At 47.2% G+C, this 22,517-nt stretch overlaps 1 protein-coding gene across 1 annotated transcript in view; it reads left to right on the top strand.

Annotated features, from left to right (window-relative positions):
- Positions 1–22,517, top strand: part of ATP2C2 (ATPase secretory pathway Ca2+ transporting 2) — a 75,646-nt gene that overhangs the window by 15,204 nt on the left and 37,925 nt on the right. The window contains exons 2-3 of the mRNA XM_079907048.1: positions 14,723–14,833; positions 16,242–16,358. Coding sequence (XP_079763174.1) covers positions 14,723–14,833; positions 16,242–16,358 — 228 coding nt within the window. The remainder of the gene's footprint in view (positions 1–14,722; positions 14,834–16,241; positions 16,359–22,517) is intronic.

Raw genomic sequence — 22,517 nt, 5'->3', positions numbered from 1 at the left:
AGAAATAAATGTTTGCATGAACCCTTTAAAGAGGGAAGCGAGCATTGGGGTCTAACTCAGTAAGTGTTTGAGGTGAACCAGAGCTGGATGGGATGCAGAGGAAGCCGGGCTCTGCTCAGAGGAGACGGTTCACCCCCAGGTGCCATGTGGTCGCTTGCTCTGCTGTGAGCTCACAGCTCATCTTTCAGCGATGCTGTTTACCTCTGTGGTTCCCTTGGAAGCCTCCGCCAGGTAGCATCAGCCCTGGGCTGTCTTGCTTGGTGAAAATGCCCTAAGAAGTTCATATGTTCCAGACTCTTTCCTCGGGTCTCGGGAAGACCCCACTCACCATCACCAGTGTGGGTCTGTCCTCTGTGAGCAAACGATCCTTCGGGGGTCACAAAGGAGGCACGGAAGGTCACATATTATATGATTCTATTCATATGAAATATGTAGAATTGGTAAATCTGTGGAGGCAGACGGCAGATTGGAGGTTGCCAGGAGCTGGGTGTGTGTGTGTGACTGATGATGGTACAAGGTCTCCTTTTGGGGTGATGGCAATGTCTTACCACTAGGTAGATGGGGTGATTGCACGACACTGAGAATGTTCTGAATCTTCCTGAATTGTTCACTCCAAGATGGGTCATTTTATGTTATGTGAATTTCACCTTAGTGAAAAAGAACTTTGTGAAAAAAAAAAAGGGGGCTTCCCTGGTGGCGCAGTGGTTGAGAGACCGCCTGCCGATGCAGGGGACACGGGTTCGTGCCCCGGTCCGGGAAGATCCCACATGCTGTGGAGCGGCTGGGCCCGTGAGCCGTGGCTGCTGAGCCTGCGCGTCCGGGGCCTGTGCTCCACAACGGGAGGGGCCACAACAGTGAGAGGCCTGCGTACCGCAAAAAAAAAAAGACACAAAGGAGAAAGGAGGGGTGGTGCCCCCCAAATCAGGCTGGACAGGAAGGGAGAATCAGGGGTGCCCCAGAGGGTGCCTGACCTGAGTCAGGATGGGCCAGTCTTTACAGAAGGAAAACGCCGCGATTCAAACCCGGCAGAATCCACAAAGCACATGTCCTTAAGGGGTAGAGGGGGCTACACGAGAGCACCCACGTGCCAGTGGGAACAGGGACCACATTGCAGTCCCATCTGAGGGCTGTGCTTTCTGAGAATGGCAACCCTGCAGTAAGGCGGAGTGAGCCCCTGCGGATGCCCTGTCCTAGCAGCCTGGGAACACAGGAGGGACCTGGGAGCCCGGCTGAAGTGGGTTGGGAAGTGGATGGGCGTTAACAAAGGAGAGACAGCAAGTGTAGACGGCTTCTTCCCAAGCTCGATCGTGGGCAAGGAGAGGAGTGAGTGTGTGGTCTCCAGCGTGAAGCCCAGAACGGAGGTTAGAGGTACGGGGAAAACCACACGGAAATGCGGCAGAGGGATTGGAGACCCGCAGGGGTGGGGCGGAGGTCTGAGACCTGATGCAGTTGGGGCCCAGGAGCGAGTTGGGGACACAGGTCAAGGTTTTGGAGGGAGTTCAAGTCTAAGTGGCTTTTTATTTTTTAAAGAAGGAATATTTTCTTTTTTTAATTTAATTTACTTATTTATTTTTGGCTGCGTTTTGTCTTCATTGCTGCACGCGGGCTTTCTCTAGTTGTAGCGAGCAGGGGCTACTCTTTGTTGCGGTGCGCGGGCTTCTCATTGCGGTAGTTTCTCGTTGCAGAGCACAGGCTCTAGGTGCGCGGGCTTCAGTAGTTGTGGCTCGCGGGCTCTAGAGCACAAGCTCAGTAGTTGTGGCACACGGGCTTAGTTGCTCCGCGGCATGTGGAATCTTCCCGGACCAGGGCTCAAACCCATGTCCCCTGCATTGGCAGGCAGATTCTTAACCACTGCGCCACCAGGGAAGTCCCCAAGTGGCTTTTAAATTTTTTTTTGAAAGATAAAATTTATTGAGGTGACATTCACATAACATAAAATTCCCCACGTTAAAGTGACCAATTCAGTGGCACCAAGTGCATCCCTAATGTCGTGACCCCTGCTTCTAGCGGAACCCCCAGTGGAGGGCTCCAAACATTTTGGTCACCCCTAAAAGAAAGGTCACACCCAGAGCAGCCGCTCTCCAGTCATCCCCCTGCCGCCGGCACCTGGCAGCCATGCATCTACCTTCTGTCTCCGTGGATTTACCTGTTCTGATCATCCCCTAAAAACAGAATCACGTGATATGTGGCTTTTGTGTTCGGCTTCCTTCACTCAACGTGAAATTTTCGAGGTTCATCCGTGTTGGAGGGTTGTCGTCATTCCCTAGGGCTCCTGAGACAAAGCACTCTAAATTATGGTGGCTTCAAACAACAGAAATTTATTCTCTCACGGTTCTGGAGGCCAGACGTCCCAGATGACGGTGTTGGCAGGGCCTGGCTGTCTCAAACGGCTGTAGTGGAGAACCTGTGCCATGCCTTTCTCTTAGCTTCCGGTCCTGCTGGCGATCCCTGATGTCCTGGGCTTGCAGAGGCATCGCTCCTTGCTCTGTCTTTGCATCGTCTTCTGGCCATGTGGGTCTGTCCCTGTGTCCAGAGCACTCCTTATGAGAACATCAGGCATATTCGATTAGGGCCCACGCTAGTGACGTCATTCTCACTTGGTTACCTCTGTAAAGACCCTATTTCTAAATGAGGTCGCATTCTGACGTTCTGGGGGTTATAACTTGAAGGTAGCTTCTTTTTCATTCCAGATTTATGTTTTTTAAGATTTGTTTATTTATTTATTTTATTAGTTTTGGCTGCGTCGGTCTTAGTTGCGGCACGCGGGATCTTCGTTGAGCCACGTGGGATCTTGTGTTGCGGTGTGCAGGCTCTGCGTTGTGGTGTGTGGGCTTCTCTGTAGTTGCGCCATGCGGGTTTTCTCTCTCTAGTTGTGGCGCGCAGGCTCCAGGGTGCATGGGCTCTGTAGCTGTGGCGCGTGGGCTCCAGAACACGTGGGCTCTGTAGTTTGCGGCAAGCAGGCTCTCTGGTTGAGGCGCGAGAGCTCAGTAGTTGTGGCACACGGGCTTAGGTGCCCCGAGGCATGTGGGATCTTAGTTCCTGGACCAGGGATCGAACCCGCGTCCCCTGCATTGTAAGGCCGATTCTTTACCACTGGACCACCAAGGAAGTCCCTCCTTCCAGATTTATTGAGATATAATTGAAATACAGCACTAAGTTTAAGGTGTACAGCAGAATGATTTGACCTACACACTTCGTGAAGTGATTATCACAGTAAGTTTAGCGAACATCCATCTCATATTTTTTCCTTGTGATGAGAACTCTTAGGACTTACCCTCTTAACAACTTTTGTACATAACATACGGCACTGTTAGTTATATTTATCATTTTGTACATTATATGCCTAGTACTTATTTATCTTATAACTAGAAATTTGAACCTTTTGACCACCTTCATCCAATTCACCCTCCCCACCTCTGGTAACCACAAATTTAATCTCTTTTTCTATAAGATCAAATGTTGTTTTTTGAAGTTTAATTGACCTATGACACTATGTTAGTTCCTGATGTACAACATAGTGATTCAGCATTTCTGTATATTTCAAAATGATCACCAGGATGTCTAGTGACAATCTGTCACCATACGAAGATATTACTTAATAACTGCATGTGTCCCTCTCACAGTGTCGATTTCATACCTGCGACACGTTTATTTTGCAGTTTGTAAAATTTGTACGTCTTAATCTCCCTCACCTATTTCTCTCCTCCCACCACCCCTCTTCCCTCTGACAACCACTTGTTTGTTTTCAGCGTCTGTAACTCTGTTTCTGTTTTGTGATGTTTGTTCATTTGTTTTTTAGAGTCCACATATAAGTGATATCCTACAGTATTTGTCTTTCTCTGTCTGACTTATGTCACTGAGCGTGATACTCTCTAGGTCCATCCATGCTGTTGCAAATGGCAAGGTTTCTTTCTTTTTTATGGTTGAGTAATATTCCATCGTGTGTGTGTGAGTGTGTGTTTACATATATATATATATATATACACACACACACATATATATACACTGCATCTTCTTTATCTCTTCATCTATTACTGGGCACTTAGGTTGCTTCCATATCAAGGTATCTTTTTTGAAAGGACACGGTTCAACCCAGAGCATAGCATCCATCAGCACTTCATTCCTTTCTGAGGCTGAATAATATTCCATTGTGTGGAGAGAGCACATCTCGTTCATCCCTTATCCGTTGATGGGCCTTTGAGCTGCTGTGAATTGTGCTGCTGTGAACGTCCACGAACGTGTAGTTATTTGAGTCCCTATTTTCTGTTCTCTTGTTCACATACCTGGGAGTGTGTCAATGACTTTCACTCAGAGAACACAGTTGGAGGCCAGGTGCCCTCCCACTTTGGCCTCAGACTCTGTCCCCACAGTCATGGTCACAGTACACAGCTGGAATGTGGACCCTCCCCCTCCAGGCGGCCTTTCCTGGCCCCTCCCCTTACACACCCAAGCCTCTTTCGGCCACTTGGCTGGTTCCCAGGGACATGCGCTCGGACAAACTGGGAGTTCCTGAGAAATGGTGGGAACTCCTGCTAATCGTGACCCACAGAGGCAGAGGGAGTGGATTCCTTTGATCCTTTTTTTTTTCTTGTGGATTTTGTGTGTGTCTGGTAGAATGTACATAACATTCACCATCGTAACTGTTTTTAAGTGCGCGGTCCAGTGGCATTAAGTACATTCGCGTGGTCCTCCAATCATCACTACCGTCCGTCTCCAGAACTTTTTCAACTTCTCCCACTGAAACTCTGTCCCCATTAAACACTAACTCCCGGGACTTCCCTGGCGGTCCAGTGGTTAGGACTTGGCGCTTTCACCGCCGTGGCCCAGATTCAGTCCCTGGTCAGGGAACTGAGATCCCGCAAGCTGAGCGACGTGGCCAAAAACAAAACAAAACAAACAAACAAAAAACCCACTAATTCCTCCCCAGCTGCTGGTAACCACCATTCTACCTCCTGTCTCTATGAATTTCTCTATGGTGGGTACCACACATAAGTGGTATCATAACAGTATTTGTCCTTTTGTAACTGGCGTGTTTCACTTAGCATAATGTCCTCCAGCTTCATCCATGATGTGGTAGGTGTCAGAATTCCCTTCCTTTTTCAGGTTGAATAATATTCCATTGTGTGGTTAGACCACACTTTGCTTACCCATTTATCTCTTGATGGATTTTTTTTTCCTGAAACATTTATATCAACATATTTCCATACAAATAACCCAAAGAAAGTTTAGTATTAGTTTTTTTGTTTTTTTTTTTAAATTTTATTTCATTTAACTTTTTATACAGCAGGTTCTTATTAGTCATCCATTTTAGACATATCAGTGTATATATACATGTCAATCCCAATCGCCCAATTCATCCCACCACCACCACCACCCGCCCGCCGCTTCCCCCCTTGGTGTCCATTCCTTTGTTCTCTAGATCTGTGTCTCAATTTCTGCCCTACAAACCGGTTCATCTGTACCATTTTTCTAGATTTCACATACATGCATTAATATATGATATTTGTTTTTCTCTTTCTGACTTACTTCACTCTGTATGACAGTCTCTAGATCCATCCACGTCTCAACAAATGACCCAATTTCGTTCCTTTTTATAGCTGAGTAATATTCCATTGTATATATGTACCACAACTTCTTCATCCATTTGTCTGTCGATGGGCATTTAGGTTGTTTCCATGACCTGGCTATTGTAAATAGTGCTGCAATGAACATTGGGGTGCATGTGTCTTTTTGAATTACGGTTTTCTTTGGGTATATGCCCAGTAGTGGGATTGCTGGATCATATGGTGATTCTATTTTTAGTTTTTTAAGGAACCTCCATACTGTTCTCCATAGTGGCTGTATCAATTTACATTCCCACCAGCAGTGCAAGAGGGTTCCCTTTTCTCCACACCCTCTCCAGCATTTGTTGTTTGTAGACTTTCTTTTTCTTTTTTTTTTTTTTTTGCGGTGCGCAGGCCTCTCACTGCTGTGGCCTCTCCCATTGCGGAGCACAGTCTCCGGATGTGCAGGCTCAGCGACCATGGCTCACGGGCCCAGCCGCTCCATGGCATGTGGGATCTTCCCGGACCGGGGCACGAACCCATGTCCCCTGCATCAGCAGGCAGACTCTCAACCACTGCGCCACCAGGGAAGCCCTGTTTGTAGATTTTCTGATGATGCCCATTCTAACTGGTGTGAGGTGATACCTCATTGTAGTTTTGATTTGCATTTCTCTAATAATTAGTGATGTTGAGCAGCTTTTCATGTGCCTCTTGGCCATTTGTGTGTCTTCTTTGGAGAAATGTCTATTTAGGTCTTCTGCCTATTTTTGGATTGCATTGTTGGTTTCTTTAATATTGAGCTGCATGAGCTGTTTATATATATCGGAGATTAATCCTTTGTCCGTTGATTCGTTTGCAAATATTTTCTCCCATTCTGAGGGTTGTCTTTTCGTCTTGTTTATGGTTTCCTTTGCTGTACAAAAGCTTTGAAGTTTCATTAGGTCCCAGTTGTTTATTTTTGTTTTTATTTCCATGTCTCTACGAGGTGGATCAAAAAAGATCTTGCTGTGATTTATGTCAAAGAGTGTTCTTCCTATGTTTTCCTCTAAGAGTTTTATAGTGTCCAGTCTTACATTTAGGTCTCTAATCCATTTTGAGGTTTTTTTGTTTGTTTGTTTTTGCGGTATGTGGGCCTCTCACTGTTGTGGCCTCTGCCGTTGCGGAGCATAGGCTCCAGATGCGAAGGCTCAGCAGCCATGGCTCACGGGCCCAGCTGCTCCGCGGCATGTGGGATCTTCCCGGACCGGGGCACGAACCCATGTCCCCTGCATCGGCAGGCGGACTCTCAACCACTGCGCCACCAGAGAAGCCCCATTTTGAGTTTATTTTTGTGTACAGTGTTAGGGAGTGTTCTAATTTCATTCTTTCACGTGTAGCTGTCCAGTTTTCCCAGCACCACTTATTGAAGAGACTGTCTTTTCTCCATTGTATATCCCTGCCTCCTTTGTCATAGATTAGTTGACCATAGGTGCGTGGGTTTATCTCTGGGTTTTCTGTCTTGTTCCATTGATCTATGTTTCTGTTTTTGTGCCAGTACCATATTGTCTGGATTACTGTAGCTCTGTAGTATAGTCTGAAGTCAGGGAGTCTGATTCCTCCAGCTCCGTTTTTTTCCCTTAAGACTGCTTTGGCTATTCAGGGTCTTTTGTGTCTCCATACAAATTTTAAGATTTTTTGTTCTAGTTCTGTAAAAAATGCCATTAGTAATTTGATAGGGATTGCATTGAATCTGCAGATTGCTTTGGGTAGTATAGTCGTTTTCACAATATTGATTCTTCCAATCCAAGAACATGGTATATCTCTCCATCTGTTGGTATCATCTTTAATTTCTTTCATCAGTGTCTTATAGTTTTCTGCATACAGGTCTTTTGTCTCCCTAGGTAGGTTTATTCCTACGTATTTTATTCTTTTCGTTGCAGTGGTAAATGGGAGTGTTTCCTTAATTTTTCTTTCAGATTTTTCATCATCAGTGTACAGGAATGCAAGAGATTTCTGTGCATTAATTTTGTATCCTGCTATTTTACCAAATTCACTGATTAGCTCTAGTAGTTTTCTGGTAGCATCTTTAGGATTCTCTATGTATAGTATCATGTCATCTGCAAAGAGTGACAGTTTTACTTCTTCTTTTCCAATTTGTATTCCTTTTATTTCTTTTTCTTCTCTGATTGCCGTGGCTAGGACTTCCAAAACAATGTTGAATAATAGTGGTGAGAGTGGACATCCTTGTCGTGTTCCTGATCTTAGAGGAAATGGTTTCAGGTTTTCACCATTGAGAGTAATGTTTGCTGTGGGTTTGTCGTATATGGCCTTTATTATGTTGAGATAGGTTCCCTCTATGCCCACTTTCTGGAGAGTTTTTATCATATATGGTGTTGAATTTTGTCAAAAGCTTTTTCTGCATCTATTGAGATGATCATATGGTTTTTCTTCTTCAGTTTGTTAGTATGTTTTATCACATTGATTGATTTGCGTATATTGAAGAATCCTTGCATCTCTGGGATAAACCCCACTTGATCATGGTGTATGATCCTTTTAATGTGCTGTTGGATTCTGTTTGCTAGTGTTTTGTTGAGGATTTTGGCATCTATATTCATCAGTGATATGGGTCTGCAATTTTCTTTTTTTGTAGTATCTTTGTCTGGTTTTGGTATCAGGGTGATGTTGGCCTCATAGAATGAGTTTGGGAGTGCTCCTTCCTCCGCAATTTTTTGGAAGAGTTTGAGAAGGAAAGGTGTTCTCTCTTCTCTAAATGTTTGATAGAATTCGCCTGTGAAGCCATCTGGTCCTGCGCTTTTGTTTGTTGGAAGATTTTTTTTTTTTTTTTTTGTGGTACGTGGGCCTCTCACTGTTGCGGCCTCTCCCACTGCGGAGCACAGGCTACGGACGCACAGGCCTAGTGGCCATGGCTCACGGGCCCAGCCACTCCGCGGCATGTGGGATCCTCCCGGACCGGGGCACAAACCCGTGTCCCCTGCATCGGCAGGCGGACTCTCAACCACTGCGCCACCAGGGAAGCCCCTGTTGGAAGATTTTTAATCACCGTTTTAATTTCATTACTTGTGATTGGTCTGTTCATATTTTCTATTTCTTCCTGGTTCAGTCTTGGAAGGTTATACCTTTCTAAGAAATTTGTCCATTTCTTCCAGGTTGTGCATTTTATTGGCATAGAGTTGCTTGTAGTAGTCGCTTAGGATGCTTTGTATTTTTGCGGTGTCTTTTGTAACTCCTCCTTTTTCATGTCTAATTTTATTGATTTGAGTCCTCTCCCTCTTTTTCTTGATGAGTCTGGCTAATGGTTTATCAATTTTGTTTATCTTCTCAAAGAATCAGCTTTTAATTTCATTGATCTGTGCTATTGTTTTCTTTGTTTCTATTTCATTTATTTCTGCTCTGATTTCTTTCCTTCTAGTAACTTTGAGTTTTGTTTGTTCTTCTTTCTCTAGTTCCTTTAGGTGTAAGGTTAGATTGTTTGAGATGTTTGTTATTTCTTGAGGTAGGATTGTATAGCTATAAACTTCCCGCTTAGAACTGCTTTTGCTGCCTCCCATAGGTTTTGGATTGTCGTGTTTTCATTGTCATTTGTCTCTAGGTATTTTCTGATTTCCTCTTTGATTTCTTCAGTGATCTCTTGGTTATTTAGTAACGTATTGTTTAGCCTCCATGTGTTTGTGTTTTTTACACTTTTTTCCCTGTGATTCATTTCTAATCTCATAACGTTGTGGTCAGAAAAGATGCTTGATATGATTTCAGTTTTCTTAAATTTACTGAGGCTTGATTTGTGACCCAAGGTGTGACCTATCCTGGAGAATGTTTCATGCGCAATTGAGAAGAAAGTGTACTCTGCTGTTTTGGGATGGAATGTCCTATAAATATGAATTAAATCTATCTGGTCTGTTGTGTCATTTAAAGCTTGTGTTTACTTATTTATTTTCATTTTGGATGATCTGTCCATTGGTGTAAGTGAGGTGTTAAAGTCCCCCACTATTATTGTGTTACTATTGACTTCCTCTTTTATAGCTGTTAGCAGTTGCCTTATATATTGAGGTGCTCCTGTGTTGGGTGCATATATATATTTATAATTGTTATACCTTCTTCCTGGATTGATCCCTTGATCATTATGTAGTGTCCTTCCTTGTCTCTTGTAACATTCTTTATTTTAAAGTCTATTTTATCTGATATGAGTATTGCTACTCCAGCTTTCTTTTGATTTCCATTTGCATGGAATATCTTTTTCCATCCCCTCACTTTCAGTCTGTATGTGTCCCTGGGTCTGAAGTGGGTCTCTTGTAGACAGCATATAGATGGGTCTTGTTTTTGTATCCATTCAGCAAGCCTGTGTCTTTTGGTTGGAGTATTTAATCCATTCACATTTAAGGTAGTTATCGATATGTAGGTTCCTATTACCATTTTCTTAATTGTTTTGGGGTTGTTTTTGTAGGTTCTTGTCCTCTGTTGTGTTTCCCATTTAGAGACGTTCCTTTAGCATCTGTTGTAGAGCTGGTTTGGTGGTGCTGAATTCTCTTAGCTTTTGCTTGTCTGTAAAGCTTTTGATTTCTCCATCGAATCTGAATGAGATCCTTGCTGGGTAGACTAATCTTGGTTGTAGGTTCTTCCCTTTCATCACTTTAAGTATATCATGCCACTCCCTTCTGGATTGTAGAGTTTCTGCTGAGAAATCAGCTGTTAACCTTATGGGTGTTCCTTTGTATGTTATTTGTCGTTTCTCCCTTGCTGCTTTCAGTAATTTTTCTTTGTCTTTAATTTTTGATTTGATTACTGTGTGTCTCGGCGTGTTTCTCCTTTGGTTTATCCTGTATGAGACTCTCTGCGCTTCCTGGACTTGGGTGGCTATTTCCTTTCCCATGTTAGGGAAGTTTTCAACTATAATCTCTTCAAATATTTTCTCGGGTCCTTTCTCTCTCTCTTCTCCTTCTGGGACCCCTATAATGCGAATGTTGTTGTGTTTAACGTTGTCCCATAGGTCTCTTAGGCTGTCTTCGTTTCTTTTCATTCTTTTTTCTTTATTCTGTTCTGCAGCAGTGAATTCCAGCATTCTGTCTTCCAGGTGACTTATCCGTTCTTCCACCTCAGGTATTCTGCTATTGATTCCTTCTAGTGTAGTTTTCATTTCAGTTATTGTATTGTTCATCTCTGTTTGTTTGTTCTTTAATTCTTCTAGGTCTTTGTTAAACATCTCTTGCATCTCCTCGATCTTTGCCTCCATTCTTTTTCTGAGGTCCTGGTTCATCTTCACTATCATTATTCTGAATTCTTTTTCTGGAATGTTGCCTATCTCCACTTCATTTAGTTGTTTTTCTGGGGTTTTATCTTGTTCCTTCATCTGGTACATAGCCCTCTGCCTTTTCATCTTGTCTGTCTTTCTGTGAATGTGGTTTTTGTTCCACAGGCTGCAGGGTTGTAGTTCTTCTTGCTTCTGCTGTTTGCCCTCTGGTGAATGAGGCTATCTAAGAGGCTTGTGTAAGTTTCCTGATCTCTTTTCTTAAAAAAATTGAAATGTAGAGAAATTATTTGAGCCTAGCATCAAATGCAAATCAAAGGAGATTTTTAAAAAATAGAATTCACAATTTTTCTGCCTGTACTTTCAGTGTTGGTTAAAAACACACAGATTCGGGACCTCCCTGGTGGCGCAGTGGTTAAGAATCCGCCTGCCACTGTGGGGGACATGGATTCAAGCCCTGGTCCGGGAAGATCCCACATGCCACAGAGCAACTAAGCCCGTGCAGCACAACTACTGAGCCTGCACTCTAGAGCCCATGAGCCACAGCTACTGAGCCCACGTGCCACAACTACTGAGCCTGCGCACACCACAACTACTGAAGCCCATGCTCTGCAACAAGGGAAGCCACCTCAACGAGAAGCCCACGCACCGCAACGAAGAGTAGCCCCCGCTCTCTGCAACTAGACAGAGCCCGCACACAACAAGGAAGACCCAACCCAGCCAAATATAAAATAAATTTTAAAAAATAAATAAAAGCACACAGATTCAAAAAAATGAATAAAAATTTAAAAATAAAATAAAACCACACAGATTTAAATATTTATGTATCTTCCAGAGCCACTTGTAGAAGCCTCGGCCTCTGAGAGAACATCAGGGAATATCATCTCCAAAGAGACAAAGTCCCAGAGAGAAGCTCCTCCAGTGCTGGGGTCACCACACCTCCTAAATCCCTCTGGTTCTTTAGGCTGCTGGTCGCTTGTGAAATATTTACTGAATGCACCTGCCACGTGCAAGTCACAATTACAGAGTTGGGTTTTCTTAAATCTTCAAAACTACCTGGGACAGATTATCATCCCTGGTTACAGGGCTGGTCAGTGACAGAGGGGGATTTGAACCCAGGTCTGTGTGATTCCAACCTCCGTGCCCCTTCTGTCGCTCTGGGCGTCTTCCTGCTCTTGAGTTGTCTGAACGTGGCTGAGCCACCCTAGTGATGTCACCGTCATTGTCATTCCAACCAAGTGTCGGAGGCCTGGTCCCTGAGACAGGTACCAGGCCAGCATTTACTCGGAGTTCATGGTGAGTCTGGACTGTGTCAAGCCCTGTACAGGCACACACTTGCTTGATTCCAAAAAAGCAGGACGAGGTAGCTAGCCATCATCATCCCCATTTTGCAGATGAGGAAATTATGATCAGAGAGGTCAACACTTGCCCGAGGTGACATGCTGGCCAGTGGAGCTGGACTGTCTCCTGGGCAGTGCTGACAATGAGGGTAAAATGAGGCTTGTGGCCAAGAGTGCGTATCCAGTCGTCCACACCGTGGCGCTAAGTGCACGTGCACTTGGATTGGTGTCCTGAGCTCTGACTGACAGATGCTCGCGGAGCAGCCCCTGGGTACCAGGCCCTGGTCTTGCCTTCTGGAGGGGCTGCGTCATGAGCAGATGGAGGCATCCGAGTGATAATCACTTGCTGGTCATGTTGCAAATGAAAGTTGTGTAAGTGCCGTCAAGGAGACCTCCAGGGTGCCGAGAGGGTAGAGCAGGGTAACTCAGCTGTTCTGGGAAGACATCAGGACAGGACCCCCACCTATTTCTTTCTTCAAAAATTTTTTTTATTTAATATTTATTTATTATTTATTAAATATTTATTATTTTAAATGTTTATTTATTTGGCTGTGCTGGGTCTTAGTTGCGGCACACAGGATCTTCCTTGACGTGTGCGGGATCTTTTAGTTGCGGTATGTGAACTCTTAGTTGCAGCACGCGGGATCTAGTTCCCTGACCGGGGATCGAACCCGGGCCCCCTGCATTGGGAGCGTGGAGTCTTAACCACTGGACCGCCAGGGAAGTCCCCCATCATCTATTTCTAAAGCAGGTCTTCTCGCCCTCAGCTGGATGGACGTTTCTTTTCCAGGTCATTCCTTATAGGATGCTTGGCAGCACAAGTGGCCTCTACACTAGATGCCAGTAGCACCCCTGACCCCCATTATGACAACCAAACATGTCTCCAGACAGTGGCAGAGTCCCCCAGGAGGCAAAACTGCCCTTGGTTGAGAACCCTGGATTTAAAGTTTGGTTTGGCAGTCGGGAGAGTGTACCATCTTCTGCAGGGGCACCGGAGCAGTCCACTCCTGGGGACACAGGACTCCTCCAGTGGGCAGTGGAATTTTTAGCTAGTATGCTGCTGCCCCACCTGAGGCCAGGAGAGCATGGAGGGTGGATGTGAGGCGGGGTCTGCTGCAGCCATATTGGAGACGGTTGGGTACTGCCCTGTAACTGGAGTCTATCCAGATGTTTCCAGCATCGTGTGTGTGTGTGTGTGTGTGTGTGTGTGTGTGTGTGTGTGTGTGTGTGTGAGTGTGTGAGAGAGAGAGAGACAGACAGACAGACAGACAGACAGACAGACAGAAAGAGACAGAGAGCAGAAGGGAGAGGAGGGGGCAAGATTTATACCTTCAGGGTTGCTTGAGATGCTGCATAAAAAGTGAGTTGAGTGTGGTCATGCCAGACAGAAATGGTCAGCTGGAGAACACCAGGCAGGCAGGTCCTGTAACCCCAGGACTGTGTCCATCTGCAGTGTGATCAAGGATTGAGCACTTGATTTGGTACCACTGAACCAGGTCTTGAGAGCAGAAAAAACATCCTGTCTCGGCTGTGATGTGCATTTCTCTGGGAAGTGGATCTTGCACAGTGAAGAAAGTAAGCTTGACTTAAGCAGAGAGAGTCTGTCGAGTGATATGTGTAATAATCATTGGTTGCTTCCTGGTCACTGGCACGGTGAGAAGCACCCCCCGGAAGTGGGTGTGGTTAGCAGTGCATTTCTAAGCAAACAAGGCGTTTGGGAGATGGGGGTGGGGGGGTGGGGAATGGCAAGAAGTAACAGAGGAATTTACCGTCTCTGTTCCAGCTGAAGGAAGAGGTTAGCCAATGCCACTCCCCTTCCTCCTTCCCAGTGCCAGACTACCTGGTGGAAAAGGAAAAGATGATTATCATGTTCTAGGGGTAAGAATACTAGGAATAATTTTGCAAAAATACTCAGCGTTTTCCTAATTATGAGGTCTCCTCTGTGTTCCCGTGTCCTCCCACACCCTTCAGGTGTTTCAGGTGGCTTCTTCCCAGACCTGCTAGACACCCATACCTTGGCCGGGTTCCCCCCTCTTCTTAGGTTATTGCAGACATCTCCTAGAACAGGCTGTGATATCACCAGTCACCATCAGGGGGCACTCTCTGTAGTATGGGGCAAACTTCACAGAATCCCAGACGTTCAAGGTCCAGGGTTCTAAGCCTGTGCATTGTTGCCTTGTTCTGTCAGCTTTGTGAGTTCCGGTGCTTGCATCTGTAATAGCCAACAACTGGAAACAATCCATCAGCAGTAGAACAGATAAATAAATTGTGCTATAGTCTTTTGGCAGTATATTATGCAGCCATGAAAATTAGCGAACCATCACTACACACATCATGCATGAATCTCACTCATAACCTTGAGTCAAAAGCATATATATTGCATGTTACCATTTACACAGAGTTCAAACCCCAGCAACACAAATCTCCTGGGGGCTGGTAATGTTTGTTTCTTGATATGGAGGCTGGTTATATGGGTCAGTTTGTGAAAATTCGAGCTGTACAGTTAAGATCTGCACACTTTCTCTTTGTATATTATACTTTAAAAAGACATATCAGTACAAAACCTGTGTGCCTAATAGCAATCCTGCTTTTTTTCACAGATTGACGGACAAAATGAGTTGAAAGCCATCGAGAAAGAGAAGACGGTGGTCGCTCTGCCCGCCAAGGAAGCAAGCAAATGCCACAGAGAGGATCTGGCCAAAGCATTTTATGTAAGAATTGAATTTGTGTCTGATGCCAGGTGCGGTAGGGTTTTTAGATTAAGGAGAGAGCAGTACAAAGTCCTGAAAGTGGCTTTAGAATTCTGTGCTATAGTACCTTTTTATCATCACTGCTAGAAAATACTATCGCCGTTGAGCCATTCTGATTTCCACCAGGAGTGGCATCCACATTAATGGCAGTGGCGCTAATCGTCAAGGCCCTTCCTAGCAGCCAGGATCCTCCCAGCTCTCTGTGTACCTGTTGATGGGAGACAGAGGATGTCTCAGGGGACCCACACGGTTCCACAGCAGCACAGCCAGAGTTGAGTCCAGGTGTTTTGACATCAAAGCTCAAACTCTTCACCGTGTGCTGTGCACACCCTTCATCTTTTCTAATCCATGGTGTTTCCAGTGACCGAAAACAAATCTCACCAGTTTCTCCAGCGAATTTGAATTCCTGGCCAGTACAAGACAAAACCCAAACCAAAAAACCACTTCCGTTCCATGAGGCTCCCCTCTGAGGCTGAAGGACTTTGCTTGCTTTATGTTTTTAATTATCTTTACTTAGATAACTGAGCACACATGTGTGTGTGTGTGTGTGTGTGTGTGTGTGTGTGTGTGTGTGTGTGTGTGTGTCCTCACCGCATTTTGCTTATCCATTCATGCATTTGTGGACACTGGGTTGCTTCCACCTCTGGCTGTTGTATGTTACGCTGCTATGAACATGGGTGGACAAATATCTCTCTGAGATGGCCTTCCAGTTCTCTGGGTATACACACCCAGAAATGGAATTGCTGGATTATATGGTGGTTCTATTTTTAATTTTTTTTTTTTTTTTTTATGCGGTACGCGGGCCTCTCACTGCTGTGGCCTCTCCCGTTGCGGAGCACAGGCTCCGGACGCGCAGGCTCAGCGCCCATGACTCACGGGCCCAGCCGCTCCGCGGCATGTGGGATCTTCCCAGACCGGGGCACGAGCCCGCGTCCCCTGCATCAGCAGGCGGACTCTCAACCACTGCGCCACCAGGGAAGCCCTGTTTTTAATTTTTTGAGGTACTTCCATAACGTTTCCTACGGCAGCTGCACCATTTTACATTCCCAGGCCCACGCATTTTTCTAAAGATGAAACATAAGTGTTCCTGCATCTCCAGGTGTCCATACTACAGTTGCTTCTTGAAATGTAGGCCCAAGGCTGTCTTTTCTGCAGTATCTGGAGGGCAGAGTGCGGCCTAACTGACAAAGAATTGGACTCTGGGTTTCCTCCTGTCTCTGCCCCTCTTCGCTCGGTGTCTTTGAACCGGTGCCCCCTCCTCTGTGGACAGCCCATTTTCCTTGATCATCATGGAAGCAGCTGCCTTCCAGAGTGGGTATCCTGTGACCTGGGCTTCTTAATCCTTACTGGCCCATCCTTCTCCCTCCAGGTGGATTTACAGAACGGACTGTCAGAGTTCTCGGTGACACAGCGCAGGCTGGTCCATGGCTGGAATGAGTTTGTCGCTGATAACACAGAACCCGTGTGGAAGAAATATCTCGATCAGGTAGGACTGTAGGTGTCATTCCGTGAATGAACTCGTGCATGCCTGGGGGGTAGGGGTGGGGGACGGACATTCATTGTTTAAGTATGGATTGAGGGTGTCCGTGGACAAGTCCCAGGGTGTGGGGCAACTGTACTACAAAGTTAAACAAGGCTCTCCCCATTCAGGCTGCTCTTAGCCGGCAGGAGGGATCACTAACTACCCCAGCAGCCCTGGCCATGAATAGTAGTTGTTCCGTTCAGGGAGGGTTTACCATGTACCAGGCACACGCTGACTGAGTCCGCAAGCATCAACTCACTTAATCATCTTCCTAATCCCCACTTCGAGATGAGAAGGGTGAAGTACAGAGAAGTTGAAATATTTCCCGAGGCTGTGTAGGGTTGCCAGATTTAGCCAATAAAGTTACAGGATGCCCTGTTAACATTTGAATTTCACATACATAAAAAAACTGTTCTTTTTTAAATCTATGTCCCAAATGTTGCATGGGACCTACTTATACTTAAAAAAAAAAAAAAAAAAGTTCCTTGTTTGTCTGAAATTCACATTTAACCGGGTGACCTGTAGTTTATCTGGCAACCAGGGCCCAGAGTCACGCAGTAGTTAGTGGCACTGCTGGGAAGTGAAGCCAGACATCTGGTTCCAGAGCCCCGGCCCCCTTAGCCTCTGCCATTGGTGCTGAATGCATGGGGCATGAGTCAAACGCCTGGAAGCCATTGGGAAGGGGGAAAAAATGGAAATAGACACGGCTGCAAATTCCCGTCTAGAAATCAGCCCCCCACCCCCCCAGTACCAGCTCTGAAAGCTCCAGTTAACAGGCAGAACTTCCCATGAAGCCATGGGAACGTGAAGCCATGCAGATTGCCTCAGTGTCCCCTCTGGCCTTTTGCACCCTCTCCCAGCCCCGACACCTCCCTCTTAGCCTAACTCAGGGCTGCCCCGCTTCAGCTGCCTTCCCCTGGCTCACATTTAGGGCTCTCTCAATTGGTCAGTTCAGGAACCAATCACAGCCCTCCTTGCAGCATCCCCACCTTCCTTTCTCCTCCAGTCCCCACCCCGCTCATTGGTCGGTTCTCAGTGCCCTAGGGATGTCATTCATGGACGCATTTTGGCCCCAAAATAGGCTTCTAGGTATGCAGGTGGTTCTGGGCGACCCAGAAACTTCCTGGAATCCCAGTGTTGGGAAGAGGCAGCAGAGGCTCCTGGAAGGTGAAGTTCAGGGAAGGGGGCAGACATGCAGGCTGTGAGGGACATTCTCCCTTCTGGAGTGGGGCCTTGGTCAGTTCTGCCCTGGCCGCCCCTTCCACTAGGACCTGCTCACCTGGCCTCTACCTCACGCCAAGGGCTGTCCTCCAGCCAGGGCCTTTCCGGGAATGCAATCTCTTCAGTTTCTAAGAGCAGGAAACGTGCTTCTTCTTCTTAACCTCATCAGTTCAGGAATCCATCTCAGGGAATCCTCGCGGGATTGGAAGGAAGCTCCCGATGGCCATGTTTACCCGCCCTGGATGGGCACAGGAAGTCCACGTGCTCTCACTTATTAATTCTTTTTGTTCATTGAGCATCTGCTACATGCCAGAGGCTGTGACTCTCCTGTCTGTCACCTGCAGTGACAGGGAACTCAACCACTTCACGAGGCAGCCCTGCTTCTCCGTCTCAGGAGACTCACCATCAGGAATTCTACCTTAGCGTGACCCGAGATCCCTGTCCTGGAGTCATGAAGCAAAGGCAGAGGAGAGTCAGCCGGGTTCAGATCCCACTTCAGCCTTGGGACTGTTACTCCTCCTTGAGCCTCAATTGTCCCCATCTAGAAAATAGGCCTAATAAGTACCTCCTGTTCTGAGTTTTACAAAAGAAGAGGCTGAGCCCGTATTAAGTGCCCAGTAAAGCTTGCCCCAAGTCCCAGTGTCTGCCAGTTAGCCCTGGTTTGATTCGAGCGTAGCTGTTAAGAGCACAGGTGTTGGAGTTGCCTGATCTAATTCAACCCTTGGCAATTCAGTTTCTTTCAGAGCCCCAGGTTGGTCATTTATCAGGCAGGACTACTTAACAGTACCTGTGTCTTGGGGCTGGGAGGAGCCTACGAAATGATGCAGGGAAAGCGCTGAGCACAGGGCGTGGCCTGGAGGAGGTGCTCGGGAAATGCTGGCTGTTGCGGTTGTTACTGTTCATGGTAATGAACGTCTCCCGTGTACCACCATTGCACCGCACAGTAAGGTTTCAACAGACCGCTTTCTACCTGTCCCCCTTTACTTGTGGGCTTAGAAGGGGCCCCAAGAGCCAGAAGAGTCTGATTATCTGTGGCCAGGGCAGCCCTAGTGGCACGTGGTGGGATCTTCCCATTGGATCTGACACTTGTGTGCCGTGTCTCACGGTGACTCACCTGTCTTGCGTGGGAGAGGGCAGGTGCTTGGGATGGTCTCCTGGAGGGGAAGGAGGGAGGGAGGCTGATGGTACCAGTGTCAGTCTGGAGGGTTGCTCAGGTCCAGCCTCAGGGGGAGGGGGTGAGATTATGGGCTTGGGATTAGAGTTCAGGGTGAGGCCAGCACCTGGTCCCAGCTCTCAGAGCATCCTGGCCGGGACTGTGGACCCATGAGCTAGCCCTGAGCCCATGGCTGGAGGGGTCCCTTGTGCAGAAACAGGCACCCTGCTCTCTGAGTCTTCACTGGGTACAGCCTGCAGGGAGGGAGGGAGCTGCCAGCCAGGGCCGGCAGAGGTGAGGGCAGGGATCCAGGCGGCGGCACAGCAGTGACCTGGCCAGGAGGACGCGCCGCCGGGGCAGTGCAGACCCACTGCTGATCCGCACCGTGCTGGGTGACCGGGGTCAGGAGCTCCAACCCCACCAAGCCTCCAATTCCCCCACCTAACGATGGGCGTTGGCTGTTCGTTCATTCATTCTAGATAAGCGCCTTTTGCGCTCCTGGCCAGGTCGAGGCACTGTGCACAGAGCAGTGGCCTAAACCGAGTTTCTGGTTTCAGGGAAACAGACACTCGGTGAGTGATACAGCACCCAGTGGGCGTGGCCTGAGGAGAGGAGTCAAGACAGGAGTGAGGACGTGCCAGTGGGGAGCCGGGTGGTCAGCAGGGGCATCTGACTGGCGTCTGGAGGGGGCGATGTCTGAGCAGAGACCCAGTGAAGTGAGGAGAGGAGCCGTGGTAGGGTCTGGATGAAGGATGCTGCAGGAGGGGGACGTGCAAAGGCCCTGAGGAGAGGCCTGGTGCATGTGGGGTAACCCGGCCTCGGAAGGTGGCCTGGAGAATGCAGGTGCATGACAGGTGTTCAGGGCGTATTTGTGCCCCCTCCCCGCTCACTTCTGTCCAACCGGGTGGGAAGTCTATGATGGGCTCGGGGCTGAAATAAAATCTTATTCTTAACTCCACTGAACTGAGGGGTTCTCCTTCCCTGTGCAAGGTTGAATAGCATCCCCTCAAAATTCACATCTGCCTGGAACCTCAGAATATGGTCTTATTTGGAAATAAGGTCTCTGCAGATGTGATTAGTGAGGATGAGGTCATACTGGGTTAGGGTGGGCCCCTATCCAGTGACTGGTGTCCTTAGAAGAGACTCAGACACACACAGAGGGGAGAAGGCCCTGTGACAGCAGAGGTGGAGTGATGTGTCTACAAGCCAAGGAGTGCCGGCAATACCAGGAACTGGAATAGTCAGGAAAGGTTCCTCCCCTAGGAGACCCCGGGGCCTCCGGAGAGAGCACGGCCCTGCCGACACCTTGATTCTGGACTTCCGGCCTCCAGAACTGTGAGAGAATAAGTGTCTTGTTTTAAGCCCCCCAGGTTGTCATTTATCACCACATCCCCAGGACACCAATATACTGTTAGCCGGCTTGCCCTTGTATCTGGCCCTTCATCCTCCCTGGACTTCTAAGGAAAGGGTGTGTCCCTCTCTGGGGTGGTGGTGTTTGGCCGTGGCTGTGAGCTCTGCTGGGCAGCTGTGAGTCTAGCCCAAGGACTCTCGGCAGCCCCTTCCCTCTGCAAACTGCCCCCAATCCCCTTACCCCCATCTCCGGTGCTTCCAGGTGCTCTCAGGACCAAAACTGGAACTTCTCTGACCAAAACCTTTTATTAGGGAAAATTTCAAAAAGATACATTAGGAGGGAGGATAAGATAATAAACCCCATGTATCCAGCATCTAGTTTCACTAATTGTCAACCCGTTTTGCCCCATTTTTTATCCCCCTTTTTCCTCTGCAGCATTTTAAAGCAAATTCTAGATACTGAATCATTTTACCATCTATACTTTGATGTGTATCTCTGCCCTGGAGGACATTGTTCTTTCTCTCTCTCTCTCTCTTTTATTTTTTATTTATTTATTTATTTTTGGCCGCCCTGTGCGGCACGCAGGATCCTAGCTCCCCAACCGGGGATCGAACCCGTGCCCCCTGCAGTGGAAGCTCAGAGTCCCAACCACTGGACCACCAGGGAAGACTGTCTTTTTTTGTTGTTTTTCTTTTAAACCATAACAACAATACTGTTATCCCACTAAGAGCATGAGCGTTTCATTCACATCATCCAGTGCCTGGTTCAGAGCTGGTTTTCCCCACATGCCTCAAAGGCACCTCTTCACAGTTGATTTGTTAGTGCCCTTTAAATCGAATCCCTTTTCCTAATCTGTGGACTCATGCCCATGGAATGGCTTATAAGATCCATAAAATGGATGGATAGTTTATTTACATGTTGAAGACATCGCTCTTGGGAAGAAGCCTGTAGCTAATTGAATAAGGTCCATCTCAGGAACTTTGATGCAGGTTTCAAGTTTTTGTGGGAAGCTCTTTCGCGGGTCTCCCGGGGTTGACTCCCACCCGTGTGTCTCAGACCGGAGCACCGGGGCTCCCAGGCAAGCTGGCTTTGAGGTGTGGTTCTCTCTGAAGGTGTGGTGACCCCCCCCTACCCCAGCCCAGCCCAGCCCTAGCAAGGATCGATGGGAAAGCTTCCCTGAGGGCCAGCTATTGGATCAAGAGCCCTGATAAGTGGGACCGTTTTCTGGAGCTCAGGCAGCCACGATTCCTCCCTTTGACCAGTGTTTGTCCAGTGCCTTTTGGAATCAGTCTTGGTCCTTCTGGCTCCCGTGTACCGAGCATCCACTGTGTGCCACCCACTGGGCAGGTCACTCTATCCTCCTTATGCCCTTTAGTCCTCCCATCAGCCGAGAGGCTGGAGAAGTCAGAGGCTCGCTCGAGGTCTGTCAGTGAGCTCATGGTGGAGACAGCTGGAATTCTATCAGATTCCTGAGCTCTCGCCTGCCTCCCCATGTGCTCAGATCCCCTTCTAGGTCCTGGAGGGATTGGGGACCCCAGGATGGGCATGGCCTGTATGCTTAGGAAGATTACATTCTAGCAGAGAATAGAGACAAATAATTTGATACAGTCGCAGAAAAATTGTAGCTAAGAAGGTGAAATACATTTGAGTTGCCCAGTCTTGAGGATTCACAATAGATGCGGTGGCTAACACCGGGTGGCCCGTGAGCTGACTGCAAAGTGCCCTGTCCCTCATTCAGAGGAGTTAAAGCACAGCAGTTCTGGGGTGAGAGGCATTAAATCCCTTCATGTACCACACTGGCATGATGCTGATGTGCTTCTTTCTGTCAGCAGTACGAATCACACATCTGATCACATTTCCCTTTTTGCCTTTGCTGCTGGGAAGCTCAGAGCCAAAGGTACAGCCCCAATTTAAACAACCATGATTTGCTTATTGATATTTTGACTCCCACCCCGATCCTGATCTTTGGTCTACTCTCTCCGATCCTGTCTTTATATGTTTGTGTTTATGCTTCCTTTCACTTGTCTGTAACCATTGAAATGTATGTGTGAAATGAGACAGATACAGTAGTCCCCCCTTACCTGTGGAGGGTACATGCCAAGACCCCAAAGGATGGCTGAAACAGTTGATAGTGCCAAACCCTATATATACTATGTTTTTTCCTGTACATACATATCTATGATACAGTTTAATTAATAAATTAGGCACAGCAAGAGATTAACAGCAGTAATAATAAAATAGAGCCATTATAACAATATACTGTAATCAAAGCCGTGTGAATTAATCTCTCTCTCTCTCAAAATATCTCATTGTCCTGTACTCACCTTTCTTTTCCTTGTGATGATGTGAGACGGTACAATGCCTACATGAAGAGCTGAAGTGACGGGAGTGACGCAGG

Source organism: Stenella coeruleoalba (genome assembly GCF_951394435.1).
Source record: "Stenella coeruleoalba genome assembly, chromosome: 20".
NCBI classification, from domain to species: Eukaryota; Metazoa; Chordata; class Mammalia; order Artiodactyla; family Delphinidae; genus Stenella; species Stenella coeruleoalba.
The sequence above is the reverse complement of the archived record's forward strand: the minus strand, read 5'-3'. Positions and strand labels throughout refer to the sequence as shown.